This window comes from Xiphophorus couchianus, chromosome 20, assembly GCF_001444195.1.
Source record: "Xiphophorus couchianus chromosome 20, X_couchianus-1.0, whole genome shotgun sequence".
Taxonomy (NCBI): Eukaryota; Metazoa; Chordata; class Actinopteri; order Cyprinodontiformes; family Poeciliidae; genus Xiphophorus; species Xiphophorus couchianus.
This window is the reverse complement of record NC_040247.1, coordinates 935,562-953,056: the sequence shown is the minus strand read 5'-3', so window position 1 is coordinate 953,056 and position 17,495 is coordinate 935,562. Positions and strand designations below refer to the sequence as shown.

The 17,495-nt window shown below is 38.9% G+C and overlaps 1 protein-coding gene across 1 annotated transcript in view; it reads right to left on the bottom strand.

Annotated features, from left to right (window-relative positions):
- Positions 1-1,051: 1,051 nt before the first annotated feature.
- il17rd (interleukin 17 receptor D) overlaps positions 1,052-17,495 on the bottom strand; it is a 45,800-nt gene continuing 29,356 nt past the window's right edge. Inside the window, exons 4-16 of the mRNA XM_028003783.1 lie at positions 16,857-16,975; positions 16,537-16,657; positions 16,355-16,399; positions 14,766-14,917; positions 12,911-12,976; positions 11,467-11,521; positions 11,157-11,267; positions 9,397-9,581; positions 9,207-9,322; positions 6,906-7,157; positions 5,820-6,284; positions 3,956-4,227; positions 1,052-2,613 (exon numbers count right to left, since the gene is read on the bottom strand). Of these exons, the coding sequence (XP_027859584.1) occupies positions 2,510-2,613; positions 3,956-4,227; positions 5,820-6,284; positions 6,906-7,157; positions 9,207-9,322; positions 9,397-9,581; positions 11,157-11,267; positions 11,467-11,521; positions 12,911-12,976; positions 14,766-14,917; positions 16,355-16,399; positions 16,537-16,657; positions 16,857-16,975 (2,063 nt within the window). The 3' untranslated portion in view covers positions 1,052-2,509. The remainder of the gene's footprint in view (positions 2,614-3,955; positions 4,228-5,819; positions 6,285-6,905; positions 7,158-9,206; positions 9,323-9,396; positions 9,582-11,156; positions 11,268-11,466; positions 11,522-12,910; positions 12,977-14,765; positions 14,918-16,354; positions 16,400-16,536; positions 16,658-16,856; positions 16,976-17,495) is intronic.

Below are 17,495 nucleotides of genomic sequence, written 5' to 3'. Positions count from 1 at the left end.
GATTTTAATGGTCTTACCTCTTCCACCCACTGAACTGCTAAAAGTAAACCAAGCATTTCTCCTGTATGAACCGAGACTCCATCACTAACCCTTTTTCCTACTTTAATCTGTAACTGTGGCACAATAAATGTTATCCCTAACCCTATTAACTGTATTTTTTTTGATGCATCTGTATATATGTCCATATATATATATATATATATATATATATATATATATATATATATTTATATACTTTAACAATGCTCAAAATCTTGCTTTAAACAAAATGTAAAAAAACGTGTTCCAGTTCCTGGCAATGTGGGTCAGCTCCGTGTGGCATGGAGTAACATTCCACAGGCCACCATAGACAATCTGATCAACTCCATGCAACGATGTGTTGCTCTGAGAGACGCAGCTGGCAGACACACAAGATACTGAAAAATCAAGTTCTTCAACCTGACCCCTATCATGTTCAAAGGGCTGTCAATCTGCTACAAAAGGCCAAACCAGAATGTCATCAATGCTGATATGAAGATCAGTAATTAATAAAAATCTATTTTGAGTTTCTCTATATTTTGCATAACCCAAGTGTTCATAAAACTCTTCTTTACAAACTGTAAAGAAAGTGGAGTGTGTTTCAGTATTAAAGTCAAGGTAGCTGTCCTCCTGTGTTTGGCCGGCGCAGGGCATTCTGGGTAACTGCAACCAAACAAGAGTCAAGAGGCAGCAGGAGAAATGGCTCGTGGTCTTTAGCCAAAGACAAAAGAGAAATCCTCCAACCACTAAAATCTGACACCACTTCATTTTTGTTTATATTTTGTGAAGAAAGTTGCACTTAGTGTTTTCTAAAGATGATTTCATGTTGTTTCCTTCAGTGGTTCTTGGTGCAGCGTCCCCACAGGTGAGGAGGGGAACAGGTTTTTTTTCCTAAGGGTTTGGTTGGTTTGATTCAGAGCAGTGAGACAGAGAACCGCAGCAGCTGAAAATGTACCAAATGTTGCAACCTTAGTCTCCAATCGAACCAAGGCGGCTCCAGACTTAGGTGAGGAAACAGAGATCTTCCATCCTATCTCATGTTCTCATGTTTTATTTAAGTAATCGGGCACGATTGTTGCACATGAAAACAATTTTCGTTATGCTCTATCTGAACTGAACTTGTATTTAGAGCACCCTCTTCATGAAAATGCTTTACAACAACAGAATATCTTCAGTCAAGGGTTTCTTCACAACCGTTGTAGCACAGACTGCTACAGGAGATCCTTCCTGCCCACAGCCAACAGAATAAAACAGAATAAAACAAATATTTGTAGAACCTTGGGTACAATGAGTTTCAGCAACATTTGATTTCCCTTTGGGATCAATAACGTATCTTTGACTTGATTTAAAAGTCAGTCAGAAGATCTTCCAATGAGCCGCTTCATTTAATTTTCACTCTTCCTCTCCAGGTACTTCTATTCCTTAGTGGATTAAGAGTGAAAGCATGAAACTTGTTATCTATAAATGTAAAACACTTGGAAAATGTTAAAACCACAGTGAAAATATTGCAGGAGTGACACAGGTTACAAACATGTAAAAAAATACAACAAATTGCTTTTCATAAACTCAAGGAGAAAAATAAAACTCTTCTATTTATATTATATCACATTATCAGGTCATAGAACCACTTTTTAACCAGATGTCCAACAAATTGTTGCTGCAATGTTTAAACATAAATTACATTTCTGTGAAGGGAGATTAGCTTAATAGAGTTTGTTGTTCAAAACGTCAAAAAGATTGACCAGAAACATTTACATAAAAAGTAGCACTTCATTAAAACACATTTTAAACCAAGAATATTAAAAGTTCAGCTGATTTCCCTCTACTTTTATAAACCCATGCTTTAGTCCGTTTAGTTCGTTTGATGCTAATCAAACTCTGAAAAAACAACAAACTTCAGGTCTCAGTTGGGTTGAAGTGAACTCTGGTTCGGTTCAAGCAAACCAGAGACTGCTACAAAAGCAGGAATGGATTACAGCGCAGTGCATCCTGGGTAAATGCAACCAGAACAACAATGCTAGAGTTTAGAGCTAGCGGGAAAAATGACTTGAGGTTTTTAGCCAAAGACGTAAGAGAAATCCTCCAATCTCTAAAATCTGAGAACTGCAGCAGCTGAAAATGTAACAAATGTTGCAACTTCGGTCCTCTTGCATGTTGCTGTCTGACTGTCTCCACATCTAAACGCTGCATGAACCAGCAGATCAAGTCTTTGGATGTCAACTTTGGTCTGCGGTTCAGAAATCCTCTAGTTTGATCCGACAAATCTTTCCTGAAGCGAGTGTTGGGGTCGTGGTGGTTGTTGGGCCCACATAAGCCTGGAATCAGCAGTGGCCATAATCAGTAGATAGTGGTCTGACCACAAATGCACGACAAGCGTTCCCTCTGCCTGCAGCTCCACGACTCCTCAGCACCCTTCAAGTCTTATGGTTTTATCTTCAAATCAACAGCGGCATGACCCAGCGTTCCCTCCTCGATTGGCTGGCAGCCTGGGCTACAGGGAAGCTGCATGAGCGTCGCTGCGCTCCAGCTGGTGCAGCTGAGGTTTGCAGGCGGCGCTGCAGCGAAGTGACGACACCGCAGGCGGCTCCTCGTCACCTGAAAGACAAGCAGAGCGTTATTTACAGACAAGTCTGATAAATCCATGCAGAGACTGTAGAATCAGTGCAACAGTTTTCAGACCCCTGCAGGTATAATTATTAGATAAATGTGAGGAGAAAGTAAGATGATAAATTGCTTGTTTTAGTTTATTTATTAGCATTTAATTAAGTTTCATATATTTGACAAATGTATTCAAGAGGGAATAAAAACAACAACTAATTATTAGGGATGCAGGATAATTGGTATTGGTCTGATAAAAAAACAACCTATATTTATTTTTATCTTGGTGCCATCTGTTTCTGATCATTTTCCCCCCAAAAGTGTAAAACGATAGTGAAATACATATAATATCAGTTAATATCGATAATCGGACGTAGCAGTGATACTAATATTGGATATCGATATCGGCCCAAATATTCATATCATTTCTAGTATTTATATCCCTCAATTTTTCTGTCAATATGCTGTTACAACCTGTAATTTCAATCAATTATATTTTTTTATATTATTAAGCATCAACAATACAAATTGAAGACAAAGGGAAAAATCTCACATGAAAAACCAAATGCTCACGATTTTTGTTTTGCATATTTCATTACTCATACTTTTTAAAAGTAAACATTTATATTCAGACCCTGTCATCAACTTTATTGCAACTAATTAATGCAGTTCAATATGAGTATAAATGTTGAAGGCACTGAAGGTGCTTAATATTGATAATTTGATGATTAGTTGATTCATTCAATAAAGAATTGGCACATTCTGAAGATTTTTCATTTAATCCCTTTTTTATAAATGCATTAAAATGCAAATAAACAGATAAGTTTCTCTTTAAATAAGAAATTAAACATTGTATTGCCTAAAATGCATCATCAAACCATTCCTTTAGTGATCATTTGTAGCAAAAGACAAATCTGCAGTTTTAAAAAATGCTTTTAACATCAACATGTGTTAAATGTCCATTAGAATTTACAGTTTATTGATTTTTGCAAAAGTCTTCTTACATTATTATCATTCCATTAGTACCACTATATTACTTGGAAATGATTTCTAAACAATCTTATCATTTATCGTAATAACTTCTGAGTCAATTTATTGTCCAGTAACATTTGTTATTGTGACAGGCCTAGAGACAAACCGGCCTAATCAATTATTATTGATATCGTCATATGAAACGATATGTTGCTGAAACTGAACGGTGACAAAAAGTGAAACGTGTGGCAACTTTCTGGGCTCCTTAAACTTTCTTTTATCTCTTTAATCGTGTTTTTGTTCTTAATCTGCAGAAAATCAGAACTAAATGAGGAATTAATCTAACTCTGCAGCACTGCGGCTTTACCGAGGCCAGACGAAGACGATTCACTGTCTGCCAAAGAGGAAGAGTCTGCCTGGTCATGTGACAGTCCCTCCATCAGCGGGATGGAGAGCTCCGACGACGGGACGGACGAGTCGTAGATTCCAGAATCCCGAGGAGGCGGGGCGTCCGGGCCGGAGGAGCCGGGCTCCTCGGTGTGGCCCGGAGCGGGTCGCTCTTCATCCTGGAGGACACAGGGAGCTGAGGAAGAGGAGGAAGACTCTTCGGATGAAACTCCAGATGTGCCGGTGGACAATCTGCAGAGAAAAAGCAAATGCCTCTTAACTCAGAGGTCATGCCCACAATAAAGTTTCAAAGTAAGTTTTTAAACTTTTCCATCACCACTTTGAAGATAAAAACAAAACAAATGAACTAAAGAAAATTCAATTCACTATTGGAATCACGGCAAAAACACAAAACAAGACAAGAATAATTTTCAAGTATCTTATCAGCAAGATATAGAAGCTTGTTTTAAGAAAATAATTCTTTAATATTGATAAAAGAAAAGTACTACTTTCATTGGCTGAAACGTACTCTTTAGGTACAAAGCTAATCTTAGCATGAGGGCTATCATGTTGACTAACAAGAAACGACTCCATGCGCTGTGCCAAGTGAAACTAGACTGAGGGTTATGATGAGCATGATGAGAAACACTAAAGGACTTCAGACACAAATCAAACACTTTCCAAACCTTGAAAACACCAGATTGAAATTCAAGCACTTTCAAGGATTTAAAATGGCAGTGCACATCCTGGGGACTAGGGATGCATCAATAAGAACATCTGAGGCAATATTGATAACCAATATTCATAATGCTATTGTAACCCATTACTTATTTATCACTATTGTATATAATTATATACATTTCACAAACGCTTTGACAACTTTGGAGGAAAAAAAACTACCAGAAATAGACGGCAACAACTAGGTTCGTTGCAATACATAATAAATCAATTAATGGTATAATAAATTAAAGTAGGGCTGCACAGTGGCGCAGTTGGTAGCACTGTTGCCTTGCAGCAAGAAGGTCCTGGGTTCGATTCCCGGCCGGGGTCTTTCTGCATGGAGTTTGCATGTTCTCCCTGTGCATGCGTGGGTTCTCTCCGGGTACTCCGGCTTCCTCCCACAGTCCAACAACATGACTGTGAGGTTAATTGGTCTCTCTAAATTCTCCCTAGGTGTGAGTGTGTGTGTGAATGGTTGTTTGTCCTGTATGTCTTTGTGTTGCCCTGCGACAGACTGGCGACCTGTCCAGGGTGTACCCCGCCTCTCGCCCGGAACGTAGCTGGAGATGGGCACCAGCAACCCTCCCGACCCCATTAGGGACAAGGGTGAACAGACAATGGATGGATGGATGGAATAAATTAAAGTAAGTTCAATAATTTACATTTGCATGATTTATGGTTTTTCTCTCGTCTTTCTACCAAAATCTGGATGATAAAAGTCTTCGGTTTCGTGCTACAGTCTCAACTAGGACCAATTTTGTTTACAGAGACTTCATAATTAATTTTATTTGTTGTTTGGTTTATTTATTTTGGATATTTAAAATGTTCCAGTGTTAAATGTTCATAAGAATTTCAAGTTTATTGATCTTTGAGAATCTGTTCTTGATTTTATTTTTTTTATGCCATTGCTTGAAAATGGTCTCAAAACATAGCATAACAACATAACTTCTGGAACAATTTATTGTCCAAAAATATTTGTTATCATGATAAAAATAAATATTGGTTGTTAATATCGGCCCAATTTTACTTATCGGACCGATATCGACCTTGGTGCTGATATGTTGTGCATCCCTTCAGTGTAATAATGAGGAGTGTGAGGAGTTGAAAGGAAATGACAGACGGACCTGGAAGTGGATCCTGGGATGGATGCGGAGCAGTGCGGTGGCTCTGGACTGGAGCCGGCGGCCAGCAGGAGCACGTTCCTCCTCGCTTCCTCCTCCAGTCCCTCCATGGACGGCGTCCTCACCAGAACCTCGTTCAGCACCACACCGGAGTCAAACCGTTGCTCCGGCTGAGGCACGGAGGCAGAGCAGGTCGGCTGCGGAGGAAGAGGAGCGTGTTTGGAGGAAGAGGAGTCCGACGGAGCCGAGGACGCTCCTGGGGGAGACGGCTGCTTCTCGAACCAGTCCGGGTTCTGGCTGATGTGCTGGTGCATGTTGCAGATCGAGACGTAGAGCGACCGTCCGGATTTGCTGCGGAAGTAGTTCCTCCTGGAGATGTTGTCGGGCTGCTGCTCCGGGTCGGCCAGCGCGGACCGGCTGGAGTGGAGCTGGCCGTAGAGCTGCGGCAGCTGATCCATGAGCTTCAGCCTGAACCAGAAAATAAACCTGAGAAACTGCTTCTGTTTATTATAGGACATAAATTTGTCCTAATTTGTTTCCTTGAACAAATTAGGTCTATGGTCTAAACAAAACTGATCTGCTTTAGGCCAGCTTGTCACTTTAAATCCCAATAAGCTGCTGCTGGCCACGCCCCCCAACTCAATGTTTACAGTTTCATGTGAAAATGGCTGCAAACAGATGAGCAACTATGCAACTGTACATGTATGAAAAGCAGAAGTGGAGCTTCCTGCACAACCAACAAGAATGTAGCAAGTAGTTTCTGGATGAAAAGTCAACAATAAAACCCTCGTCTTTTCCAGCAGCCATTATACGCCGCATAGAGCGGTAAAACCAGCTGACCAAACATGCTGGAGCTCTTCTGGGGTTGCTAGGCAACAGTGCAGCACCTGTCAAATGTGACTTAACATTCGGGAGGTTTTTGAAATGGCTCATTTTCCAGACAACAAAAGACATTAACATATCGCCAAAAACAGCTGCGTGGTTTTAGATGCAGTTCAGACCCAAATAAAACTCCAAAAACGTACAAAAAACTGAAATTTTCACAATAGTTCCTCTTTGACCCACTGCTGGTGTCAGCCATGTTTCTACCTGGGAGCCAGACTCAGTGCCGTCGGGATGTCGCTCTCTGTGGAATAGTCAAAGTACACGGCCATGAAGCGGCTCAGCTCCGGATCCCCGCTGTCCGCGTTCTGCTTCACCAGCCGCAGCTTCTCTGCTATCATGGCCACGGCCACGACAAACAGGTCGCCGTGCGACCCGCCGGTCGGGGAGCCGCTGCTGCTGTTGCTACGGCGACCAATGGGAGTCTTGCCTCTGCGGCTTTTCTTTTCCATGTAATATCTGAGACAGGTGGAATTGGAGACAACAGTGAATCAATGCTATTGGACAAATGGAAAGATTAATTATATTATTTATTGTTTTCTGCACACAAAAAATTCACTCTAATGCGATAATAACTGAGCTCCTTGTTTGTTTTTGCTAACTTTGAAAATGTTTAATGCACGCAGCTCCCCCGGATTAAGTTTCCCACATAAACTCTTAAGAACTACCGTATTTTCTGCACTATAAGGCGCCCCTTCAATGAATGGCCTATTTTAAAACTTTTTTCATATACAAGGCTCACCGCATTATAAGGCTCATAGAATAGCCGCTACAGTAGAGGCTGCGGTTACGTTATGCATCCACTAGATGGAGCTGCACTAAAGGGAATGTCAACAAAACGGTCAGATAGGTCAGTCAGACTTTATTAATAGATTACAAACCAGCGTTCTGAAAACTCCGTATAAACGGCTGTTTTATTATTTTCCTGAGGTAAAGTCAGTGACATGGTATTTTTGTGACACAGTTTATCTTTTAACAACAGCAAGGTGTAACATATAGTGGAGGGGAACTTTTCCTTGATTCAATAAACACGTAAAAAACAGTCTGATACTGTTACGGTAAATCAAATCACAATATAGATCCACTTCCACTATAACCATTGATTGGTTCATGTTAAATTCTCTGCTGCTGCTCTGTTCCCGTGTTTTACTGCGTCACTGATCGCCTGGAGTTTAAACTGCATCGTAAGTTCGTCTCTTAATAGGAGCCATTTTGGGGTCTTTACACAAAACCCAGCCTGCACCGCTGGCTGCGCTTCTTCTTCTACGGGGGAAAATGAAGTCGGCGGCTGCGCACCGGATTATAAGGCGCACTCTCGGCTTTTGAGAAAATTGAAGGTTTTTAGGTGCGCCTTATAGTGCGGAAAATACGGTAATTTACTTGGCTGTTTTGTAAACAGCTGTTATTGTTGCATGAACCTTCCAGACCTCTCAGGTCTGGAGAAGCAGCATTCAGCTTCTATGCACCACAGATCTGGAACAAACACAGAGCTCCTTTAAATCAAGACTAAAGATCCACCTGTTTAGAGCTGCTCTTCATTCATAATAACTGAAACATTCATCAATGTATCTGCTGATTATTCCTGATGATTTTGATGATGGCATTTGACAAAATGTAATGCTGACTGATGACTGTGGTGTTTTTATGGTGTAAAGCACTTTGAACCGCTTTGTTGTTAAAAAGTTTAAACTTTTTAAACTTTCAGTTGAAAAAAGTTGAATAAACAAATTAAATAAATACATGCAAAAATTCACATATATAAACGGCTTGGAGAACGTCTTTACTGGGCAAAACCAGCAACACAGTTAGCAAAACTCAACTACAATAAAACAGAAATTATGAGTGTGTAACATAACCACTATGTTTGTTTTTTTCTGAATAAATACATTAAAAAGTAAATGTTCATTAATACCATTAATTAACAAGTGAAAGATCCGTTCCAGAGAGTCACTTCCTGAAGCGCAGATCATGCAGGAAGACAAGTTTGAACCTGCTGATGGCGATATAATACTGTGCTGCATCATATTGTGTCACTGACACATGGCAAGACTCAATATGGTGGAATTTAACATTTAGCGTTAGCTTCTGCTAAGTAACGCATCAGAATAGTGCTTTAGCGTTAGCGTTAGCGTTAGCGGACCTGATGTTTAAGAGTACTGCTGTATTCTAAAACAGAAAAGTGCGCAGCGTTGGCATAAAGGTAAAGCGCACAAGGCATAGATGGAGGACGACGTCCATCACAAGTTCAAGTCCTGACCTGATGACCTTTGCAGCTCGTCTTCTCCGTCTCTCACATCCACCTTTTCTCTCTCTGTTAAATAAAGGCCAATAGAGCCAATAAAACCTTAAAAAATTCAAAAATAAAAACTATTAAAAGATCAAGTTTCTTTTTGAAATCTGTTATTTAAAGTCAGGACTGCAGGTGAGGACGGTTTTTAGGTGCTGACTTTTTTTCTTTAATGTGCATCTTAAATAAATTCAGGCTCTCAACATTAAAGGGAATATTACCGCAGGCCTTTAGAGCAGACAGTGATGATGAAGTTTGCTTCATCCAGCTGTCGGCTCAACCACGACATCTGACCCTCTTTGCACATTTCCAGATGTTCCCACAGGTCCAGCACCACCTGAATTGAACAACGATTAATTACACCTTCATGCTTTAGGTCATTTCAGCTTTTCCAGATCCGGTCTGCCTCACCTCGCAGCCGCAGAAGTCCTGCAGGAAGTAGGCAAAGCTCTGGATAACGCTGGTGTGTTTGGGGCAATCTCTGTTGGAGTAACAGATGAAAACTTTGGGGCGTGGCCACGGACGCTCGCTGTTCAGCGCTGCGCTCTGATTGGACGACTCGCTGCTCTCCTCATCCAACTGGCTGTAGATGTTTTCTAATAGCAAACAGAGATCACAAATGTTTCACATGCTAAAGTAACATCTCTTGTTTGGAAGGTGAGAGACTAGTCAATTTGCATTGCTGAGGTGCACTGCATGTGATCTGCATGTGGCCCTTCTAAGTTTTCTGATCTTTCCATATTTTTTCCAATCCAGATAAACGACTACTAGACTGTTCCCACAGTTTTACTTTCCATCTCTTAAACCAGTTGAGAGTTTCCTTTGAAACATGGTAACATCAGTTGTCAGCATTAGCATCAAAATTAACCTCCTGAGCTTTTGCTTAGTGTGCATTTTTGTCCCCATATGAGGATGCAGGGTTGTTGGAGTTGTGTTAAAACAGCCATCCAGATTAAAAGAAACGAAAACAGGAGAGTTTACAGAATCCAGCATTAAAAGTGAATCATTAGAGCGTTTTTCTTCTATGGCAGGGTTTTAGGATGCATTCACACCAGCCCTGTTTAGACCGATTAAGTAAAACTCTGGTCCGTTTGTCTAGGAAGTCCAGTTTGTTTTGGGATATGTGAATACGTAACTGAACTCTGATGCGGACCAAAAAAAGCAAGCTCTGCCCTGCCAACAAACCTCGGTCTCGGTTCGGTTGAAGTGAACTCTGGAGTGGCTCTAAAGTTGCAAAGATGTTGTCATTTTTATTTGCATATTTTTCAATGACACATAAAAGATCAGCACTGATTGGCCGGCTGCGGGAACGCATTATTTCGAGGATTTTGATTGGTCTGGGCAACGGAAGCATTAAGGATGTTGTTTGGCTGGTTCTCCTTTCTTCTAGTACACTGTAAAATATGCATGTAAGAGTTCACTTCAACATAATCTGTAACTGACGGCCATCTTGTCAGGCTGTTGCTATGACAATAAACAAGCCACAAGCTCGTTCTTATTTAACATATAAACATTCACAACAATTACCCAATCAGTTTTTGAGTACTCTACCCACCTCTGTGTAATACTAAGATAAATATCAGTGATATGTACTGTAGTACTTACTGCCAAGCTAGCAAAACTAGCAAAACTAGCTAGCAGATAAAGCTAATGTAGCTTTATCTGCTAGCTAAGACATGTAGCCTACGTGTTTGTTACTACAAGTCGTTACTCTGGCAGTCAACAGAACCTTGTTATTCACACGAAGAGTTAATAAGTCCTTTACAAACCCGTTTAAAATGTGATTGTATGAGTTCATGGATTTCAGGTGAAGCTCCTTCATGGTTTACACACTCTTCCTGTTCACTAAGTAGTGAAACTATATCTTGGTATGAAGCAGATTGTCCACATTGTCTGACATGTTTTCCTTCCCCATCTCATACGGATCAATTCAGACTGTAGCCATTTTGTTCATGTGTTGTTCTCTTGCACATTAGTCAAAAGTGTCCACATATTGTCTTTTTGTTGGTCTAGAAAGCATGGGTCCGCTTTGCACTGCGCCTGCCTACTAAGACAGTGCTTATCACTTCAGACTTGTGGGAATTATGTATTAAATAGGAGTGTTTCAAAAATATCCTGACTGAGACGCTCTAAAGTTTTCACCAACAGTGAATTTCATTGGCTGGCCTCACCTTGCTGCTTCTTGCGACACACTACAGTGAAGAGGGTGGCGAAGGCCGACATGATGACCAGCGGCACGGTGATGGCCATGGCACGGATAGGCCCCGCCCACGGGGAGTGGACTGAACGACAAAACAAACAACTTATTCAAATAACTGGGGTTTTAACCATAATCTGGCTCTATAATACTAATGAAAGTACAATACAGTAACTATATATTACGTATGTTCATTGCAACACATGCAGGTAGACACTTATTCAAGACTAAATGTTAGAAAAGATGCATTAAAATGAAAACTGCTATCTTCCATATCGCCTCACCCTGGCTGACGTGGAACTGCATCTGCCTCCTGGTCGTGTTGCTGTTGTCTCTAAGCTATAAAAACAGAGACAAAACATGCATGACAGAGATTATTAGTAAACACTAAATCATCAGTATTTGATCATTTTAGCAGAAACTTATTGTAAATTTTTGAATACATCACAACATGATTTACATAGTACAAATGTAACGGCTTTCTTTCAACAATATTACAGATGTGAAGTTTGACAAAACTCTTTTATTTATTCTTCAAATAAATTTTATTCTGTCCAAATAATATTTTTCCTGACATTTGTTGTATATATGTGTATAATATAATAATTTATAATTAATCAGTTACAATAACATTTAATTTCCCTTTGGGATCAATAAAGTATTTCTGAATTTTGAATAAGTTACGTTGTGCTGCTCTCGACAGTTGGTGGTCACCGTAGCAACCACCAACTGGTTGCTAAGGGGGAGGAGCCACCAAAAGCTCCTCCCCCTTTTTCTGTAATTGTGATATATTTGGGGGTCAGCTTTACTTTCTTTTTTACAAGTATTACTTTATTGTAACATATATTTCAGACAAATGTAATCATATTCATTGTTTTGTGTGTAATTTTGCCAGGTTTTGCATATGTTTCTAACTTTTATTATTAATGTCATGCTTAATTTAACAACAGTTAACTGCTGTCAGCTGCTCTTAAGGAGTCATTGCTCTGTAGTAGCATTCATTTACTATGTTTTATTTAAGGTGTAGGGGCAGAAGCTGCTGGACTGAAGTTGACCACCAACTCCATTTCCTCTTTTGTTAGAATAATTTCAGTGAACCTGAATGTGTCTGTTGTGAAGTCAACATAACGGACATGAGACGAACAAAGACGGGTTATTTGATAACTTCTTCCAGATGTTTTGGATACTGGACATTTTGGCATCAATCTCATGCCAAATAAATATGCCAATACTCATACCGATACCTTCAATCAAATATGATATTTTATCAAACTTCTGGCTTGATTGTTTTAGTGATTTTTCCTTTGAATTTTTTTCAAACCTAGGACAGACTTTCAAAGTTCAAAATACCTTAATAACACATTAATCTGATTTTAACCAAATAATGTGCAAAAAATTATAATTTGAGAACAAATCGAAACAAGATCTTTTCTGAGGTACATTTGAGAAACTACAATAACTACAAAATAAAAATTCAAGAATCTGAAACTAAAGCATCAATCTGATACTGATGCTGACTTGGTATTGATATTAGTGATATTTTGATCGATCGCCCTCCTCTACCCTCCATGTCTTAGACCAAGCATGATGTAAAACCTGACCAACTCTTGTTAGCCACAGTACTAAAAGCACACTACTGCCCCATCCTGGATGAAATTATGAGGTTTATGGAATATATTATCACATCTGTATGGTGTAGTTATAAAATGTCAGTGTTTGAAAATGTACCTCTATTACGTAGGTTCCTGGTGTGACGTCCTGAAGGACACACGTTGTCCTGGCCTGGTTCAGGTCCTGCCAAAATAAACAACTAAAATCATCTACAAATATCTTTTTTTTTTAGAGGTAGGCCTGTCGCAATAAGCAATCAATCAATTAGTTGCATGATAAATTAAAACAAGCTCAATTATTAATTATGAAATTATTTATTGTTTTTCTCTTTTTTCTTTCTCTGTCAACCAAAAACTGGAAGAAGAAAAAAATTTCAGTCTGGTGCTTTGGTCTCCCTTTGCTGGAGGACAGGACTTCATAATTTATTTCATTTGTTGTTTCTGTTGTGTTTATTGTGTATATTTAAAATATCTTCCATTGTTAAATGTTCATTAGAATACAAAGCTTATTGATCTTTGAGAATGTGTTCTTGCATTGTTATGTCAAACCTACGTAGGAGCGATCTCTGCAAAGAAACAATCGAGCATGAGCTGCCTTCAGACGGATCGAAACCAAGTTAAAACTCGTTGATTGAGACCAACGCTCTGCGCTTGAACGCTGAGTGAGTGAAGACGTCCCATGTTGTTCCCATGTGTCTGACTCACAGCACCGTCTGAGAATAGCAGAGATTAAAGGGCCAAGCCGCTGGACAGACTTCAAAGAGGATGCAGCCAGGAGGGGGCAGTAAAATGGCTGCTCCCTCCACCTTCCAGTGCGGATCTAAATGAGCAGACGCTTCATGTGGTTGGATATTTAGGTCACATTATGGTCTCTTGAAACACGCAGGAAAAGGTTTATTAGCATTTTAAAAGGCTAACCTGAAAGAAAAGGACTGAAAACTCAGCTGTTGTTAATAAATGAACATGCAATAGATGTGGAACAAGCAGGAAAAATGCTGCTTATGCATCAGCTAATAGTTCAGCTGACTTCATTGCACCTTACAGTTAAGCCCATAATTATTCATACCCCCAGCAAGATTATGTTTAGGGTGTTCAGAGTGGGACTCGGGGGCCGTTTGCTGCCCCTCGAATGATTTTATATGCACAATCCAAGAATAAATTAAATAAATTAGGGGAAAAAACTACAGATTTTAAATTATATAAAAATATTAGAGGCAACAAAAAAATTATAATCTTTACCAAAGTTTCTTTCTGTTGTCTTGGTAACTAATCTAAGACTGGAATATTATTTGATTTATTAGTTTTTGATTGTTTTGTACATATTACTCCACATACATTTCTTGCACAAATTGCAAAGATTTCTACTTCTATTTATACAGCCTCTCCTTTTTTTGAGTTGGTTCTTATTCTAAATCATTATTTTAATGATGTTATTGATGATGTTTTATTGCAGATGTTTCTGTGTGACAGAGGAGCCAAATCCAGTCGTTCGCTTGGACACTAAAGCTATAAATGACTGGGCAACTATTAATTGACTGAAGATGAATAAACTTAAAGCTTATTAACTTGAATATAATTTCAGATTCTTCTATAACTTTTCTTCATGTTAACTTATAAAATGTGCTATTATTGTTACAGGTTAATTCTCTACACTACAGAAAAGTGCTAGAGTTATACTTTGGATATTTAACACGTCTTCCATTTCCAGTGTTAAATGCTCATTAGAATTTAAAGTTAAGTAGCATTTTTATACCATTACCATCATATTAGTTGAAATTGCTGTCAAAACAGCAATATTATTGTTTATCAGAAAAACGTACAGGACATTTCATCATCCAGCAACATTTGTTATTGTGACAGATCTACATGTTACTTTGAAATAACACATCTAACTGAGGTATAATGGAAATATCTTGGTATTTTTGATAATGCTTCACACCATGTAGAATCAAACAGAGAGCCGTCAGCCTTACTGGTCTGCAGCGCTGCACCCTGACGAGGCCGTCCTGCCGCAGCCTGTAGTACAGGTAATACAGCTGGAAGTTGAAGGAGGATGGAGCCAAATCAAACGTCACATGAAGGTTTGATCCAAGCTGAGACACGTTCAGGGTCTTTGGCTTCCAGACTGAGGAGACAGAAGCAGAACTCAACACCAAAACTCTGGATGTGTACTGGCATTTAATGATATGAGATAAAAACATTAACATGCATAAATATTTAACAACTTCTGGATTTATTTTTATTCTTACATCTAATCAAAAGGTGTCAGGTTTGGTTTGTTCACCACAAAACAAACATAAATGAGAAAAAATATATAAGGAGTTGGGTAGTAACTAGTTACAGGTACTTTAGTAGCTTTTTTTTGGAAAAAAAACAAACTTTTGCTACTCTGTACTTTTTACTTTTACATGTAATTGTCATGTACAAATTTTATTGTAAAGCGTCACTAATCGTGACTCTGGATTTTGTGCCCACTGTGAGTAAAATCACTGAAGGAAGAATAATTTTGTTTTAACTAAATATTCACAGACACACATTCTCTGTCTGTGTCTAGTTCTTATTAAAGTTTCATAAGTTTTATATTGAAAGAAATTGATTTGGAAAAATGTTACTTTTGCATTTTCTTTTGTAATTATGTTATTTATTTGAATTATTTTAATTTTTGCCTTTCGAATATCAAAATTTCCACAGAACTTAATATTTTCTTCAAATGAACATTTTAACATGAAATGCAACTTCTTGCACATGAACAGTTTATGTTCAGATAAATTTCCATGTGAGACTTGTGCTCTCTCTGGGTGTGAGAAACATGGCACTTATTGTCGCCTCTGTCAGTTTACTGTTCCTGCCTGGAGGAATGAGGTCAAGTGTGCGAGAGTTTACCTCTGACTAAAGCTCTGCACATGTTGCAACTGGCCTTCATATTGTCTTTTTTTGTGAAATATTATAAAACTTTGGAGCGCTTCTGTTGGGACGCCATCTTGGATGTCTTTGTTGTCAACTACATCAAAATACGTCACCGCCGTCACTAAGCAACCTAAACACTTTTCGATTTCCCCTTTTCTTTCAGTCCTTTCTCTTTTTTCATCTGAGTTTTATTTACATCTTTCAACGCTTTTACATTTCTCTTTTCTTTCAGTCCTTTATCTTTCATTGGCTTTTTTCTTCCCCTTTTCTTTAAAACTGTTTCTTCTTGTTTCCCCAAACATTTTGTTTTCCTTTTCTTCCATTTTTACCATGCTTTTTCTGTTTTACCCTCTTTATGTTTAGAAATGTAGTTTTAATTATATTTGTACTTTTGACAAAGCCAGAGCACTAACATCTACCAATTGTCAGAATCATACACAGCAACAAAAAATACAATATATGTTGAAAATATGTTCATACAGGCAACATTAGGGCATTTAATAAAATAACCATCCTTACCCTCAGATCAGAAATTTATAATTTCACTCCAACAGTTTTATTAAGTCATATTTGATGAAACTACTGGATTTTACTTGTGCGTCAGTGAATGCAGCCAACATGGCATCGTGTACGACGAACACAAAGAGGAACTTACATGGTTTGCAGACCAGATTGTCCGATCCAAGCAGGATTTCACACGCTGTTAACAGGAAAGCACAGAAATATTTGATTTTCAGTAAAAATAAAAACATCCTTTCTCTTCCCTGATGAATAGAGACACTTTGACAGGGTTTTAATTACAAAGTAATTCATCAAGCTCGTCCAAACGTGTCTTACAGTTGGTCCTCAGGAAAGATGGAGGGAAGAAGCTTTCATTCATCAGAGACGGGAAAGGAACGACACGAACCATGTAGTCAGTGTCAAAGGTCAAACTACTGAATGGCTGACTGCTCAGCTTCTGCATGAGGAGAAAAATACAAATTATTAAATCTAGTAGTCAGATTACAGCTGAGTGAAAGAAAACAAAGAATCAAAAGAAGTTTATGTTACACACTACTGTGCACCAGTTTCAGTCTCGCCTCATTTCTTCACATTCTCAGTGGCGAAAACGTTTCTGCCTTCACAAAGTGTGAGGAGAGGCTCTACACAGGTCTCACCGTGCTCCTGAAGGAGTAGTTGAGCTGCCGCGGGTCTTTGAGGATCAGGTGCTGACACTGCTTCCCGTCTGGATTTTTGTCCTCCAGATAAACTCTGAAGCCTTTAATGTGTTCGATTCCTGCAGAGATAAGGTGGAAATGTCAGTTTCATCTGCCCTCTCCATCCTTCCTTCTATACTCCTAACATTTAGGAATATAGAAAAACGTTCTGCAAGTCCTCATCAAGGTTATTACAGTTAGCTAAAACTAACAAAATAAAGAAAACTGAAGTTGAGAAAATAACTTCAGTTTTTCTCAATGGTAATTAATGGCAAAAAATATAACTAACTGGAAACTACAGTATATTGTGCGTTTAAAACTGAAACATACTGAAATTCTATATATAATATCCTTTGTTTTTGTGTTTATGAATCTGCATTTTGTTTGTGATTGTTGCACTTTATTTTTGATTGTAGCATTTTTTGTTTGCATTTGTTTTTTGTGTTTGTGTGTACAGTCCAGAGGGTTGTTAGGGCAGCAGAGAGAACCATAGGCTGCCCCCTCCCCACTATGGAACAGATTTACACTTCCAGGCTCCACAAGAAAGTTTTGGACATTTTAAATGACTCTTCACACCCTGGCCATGGTCTCTTCCAGCTG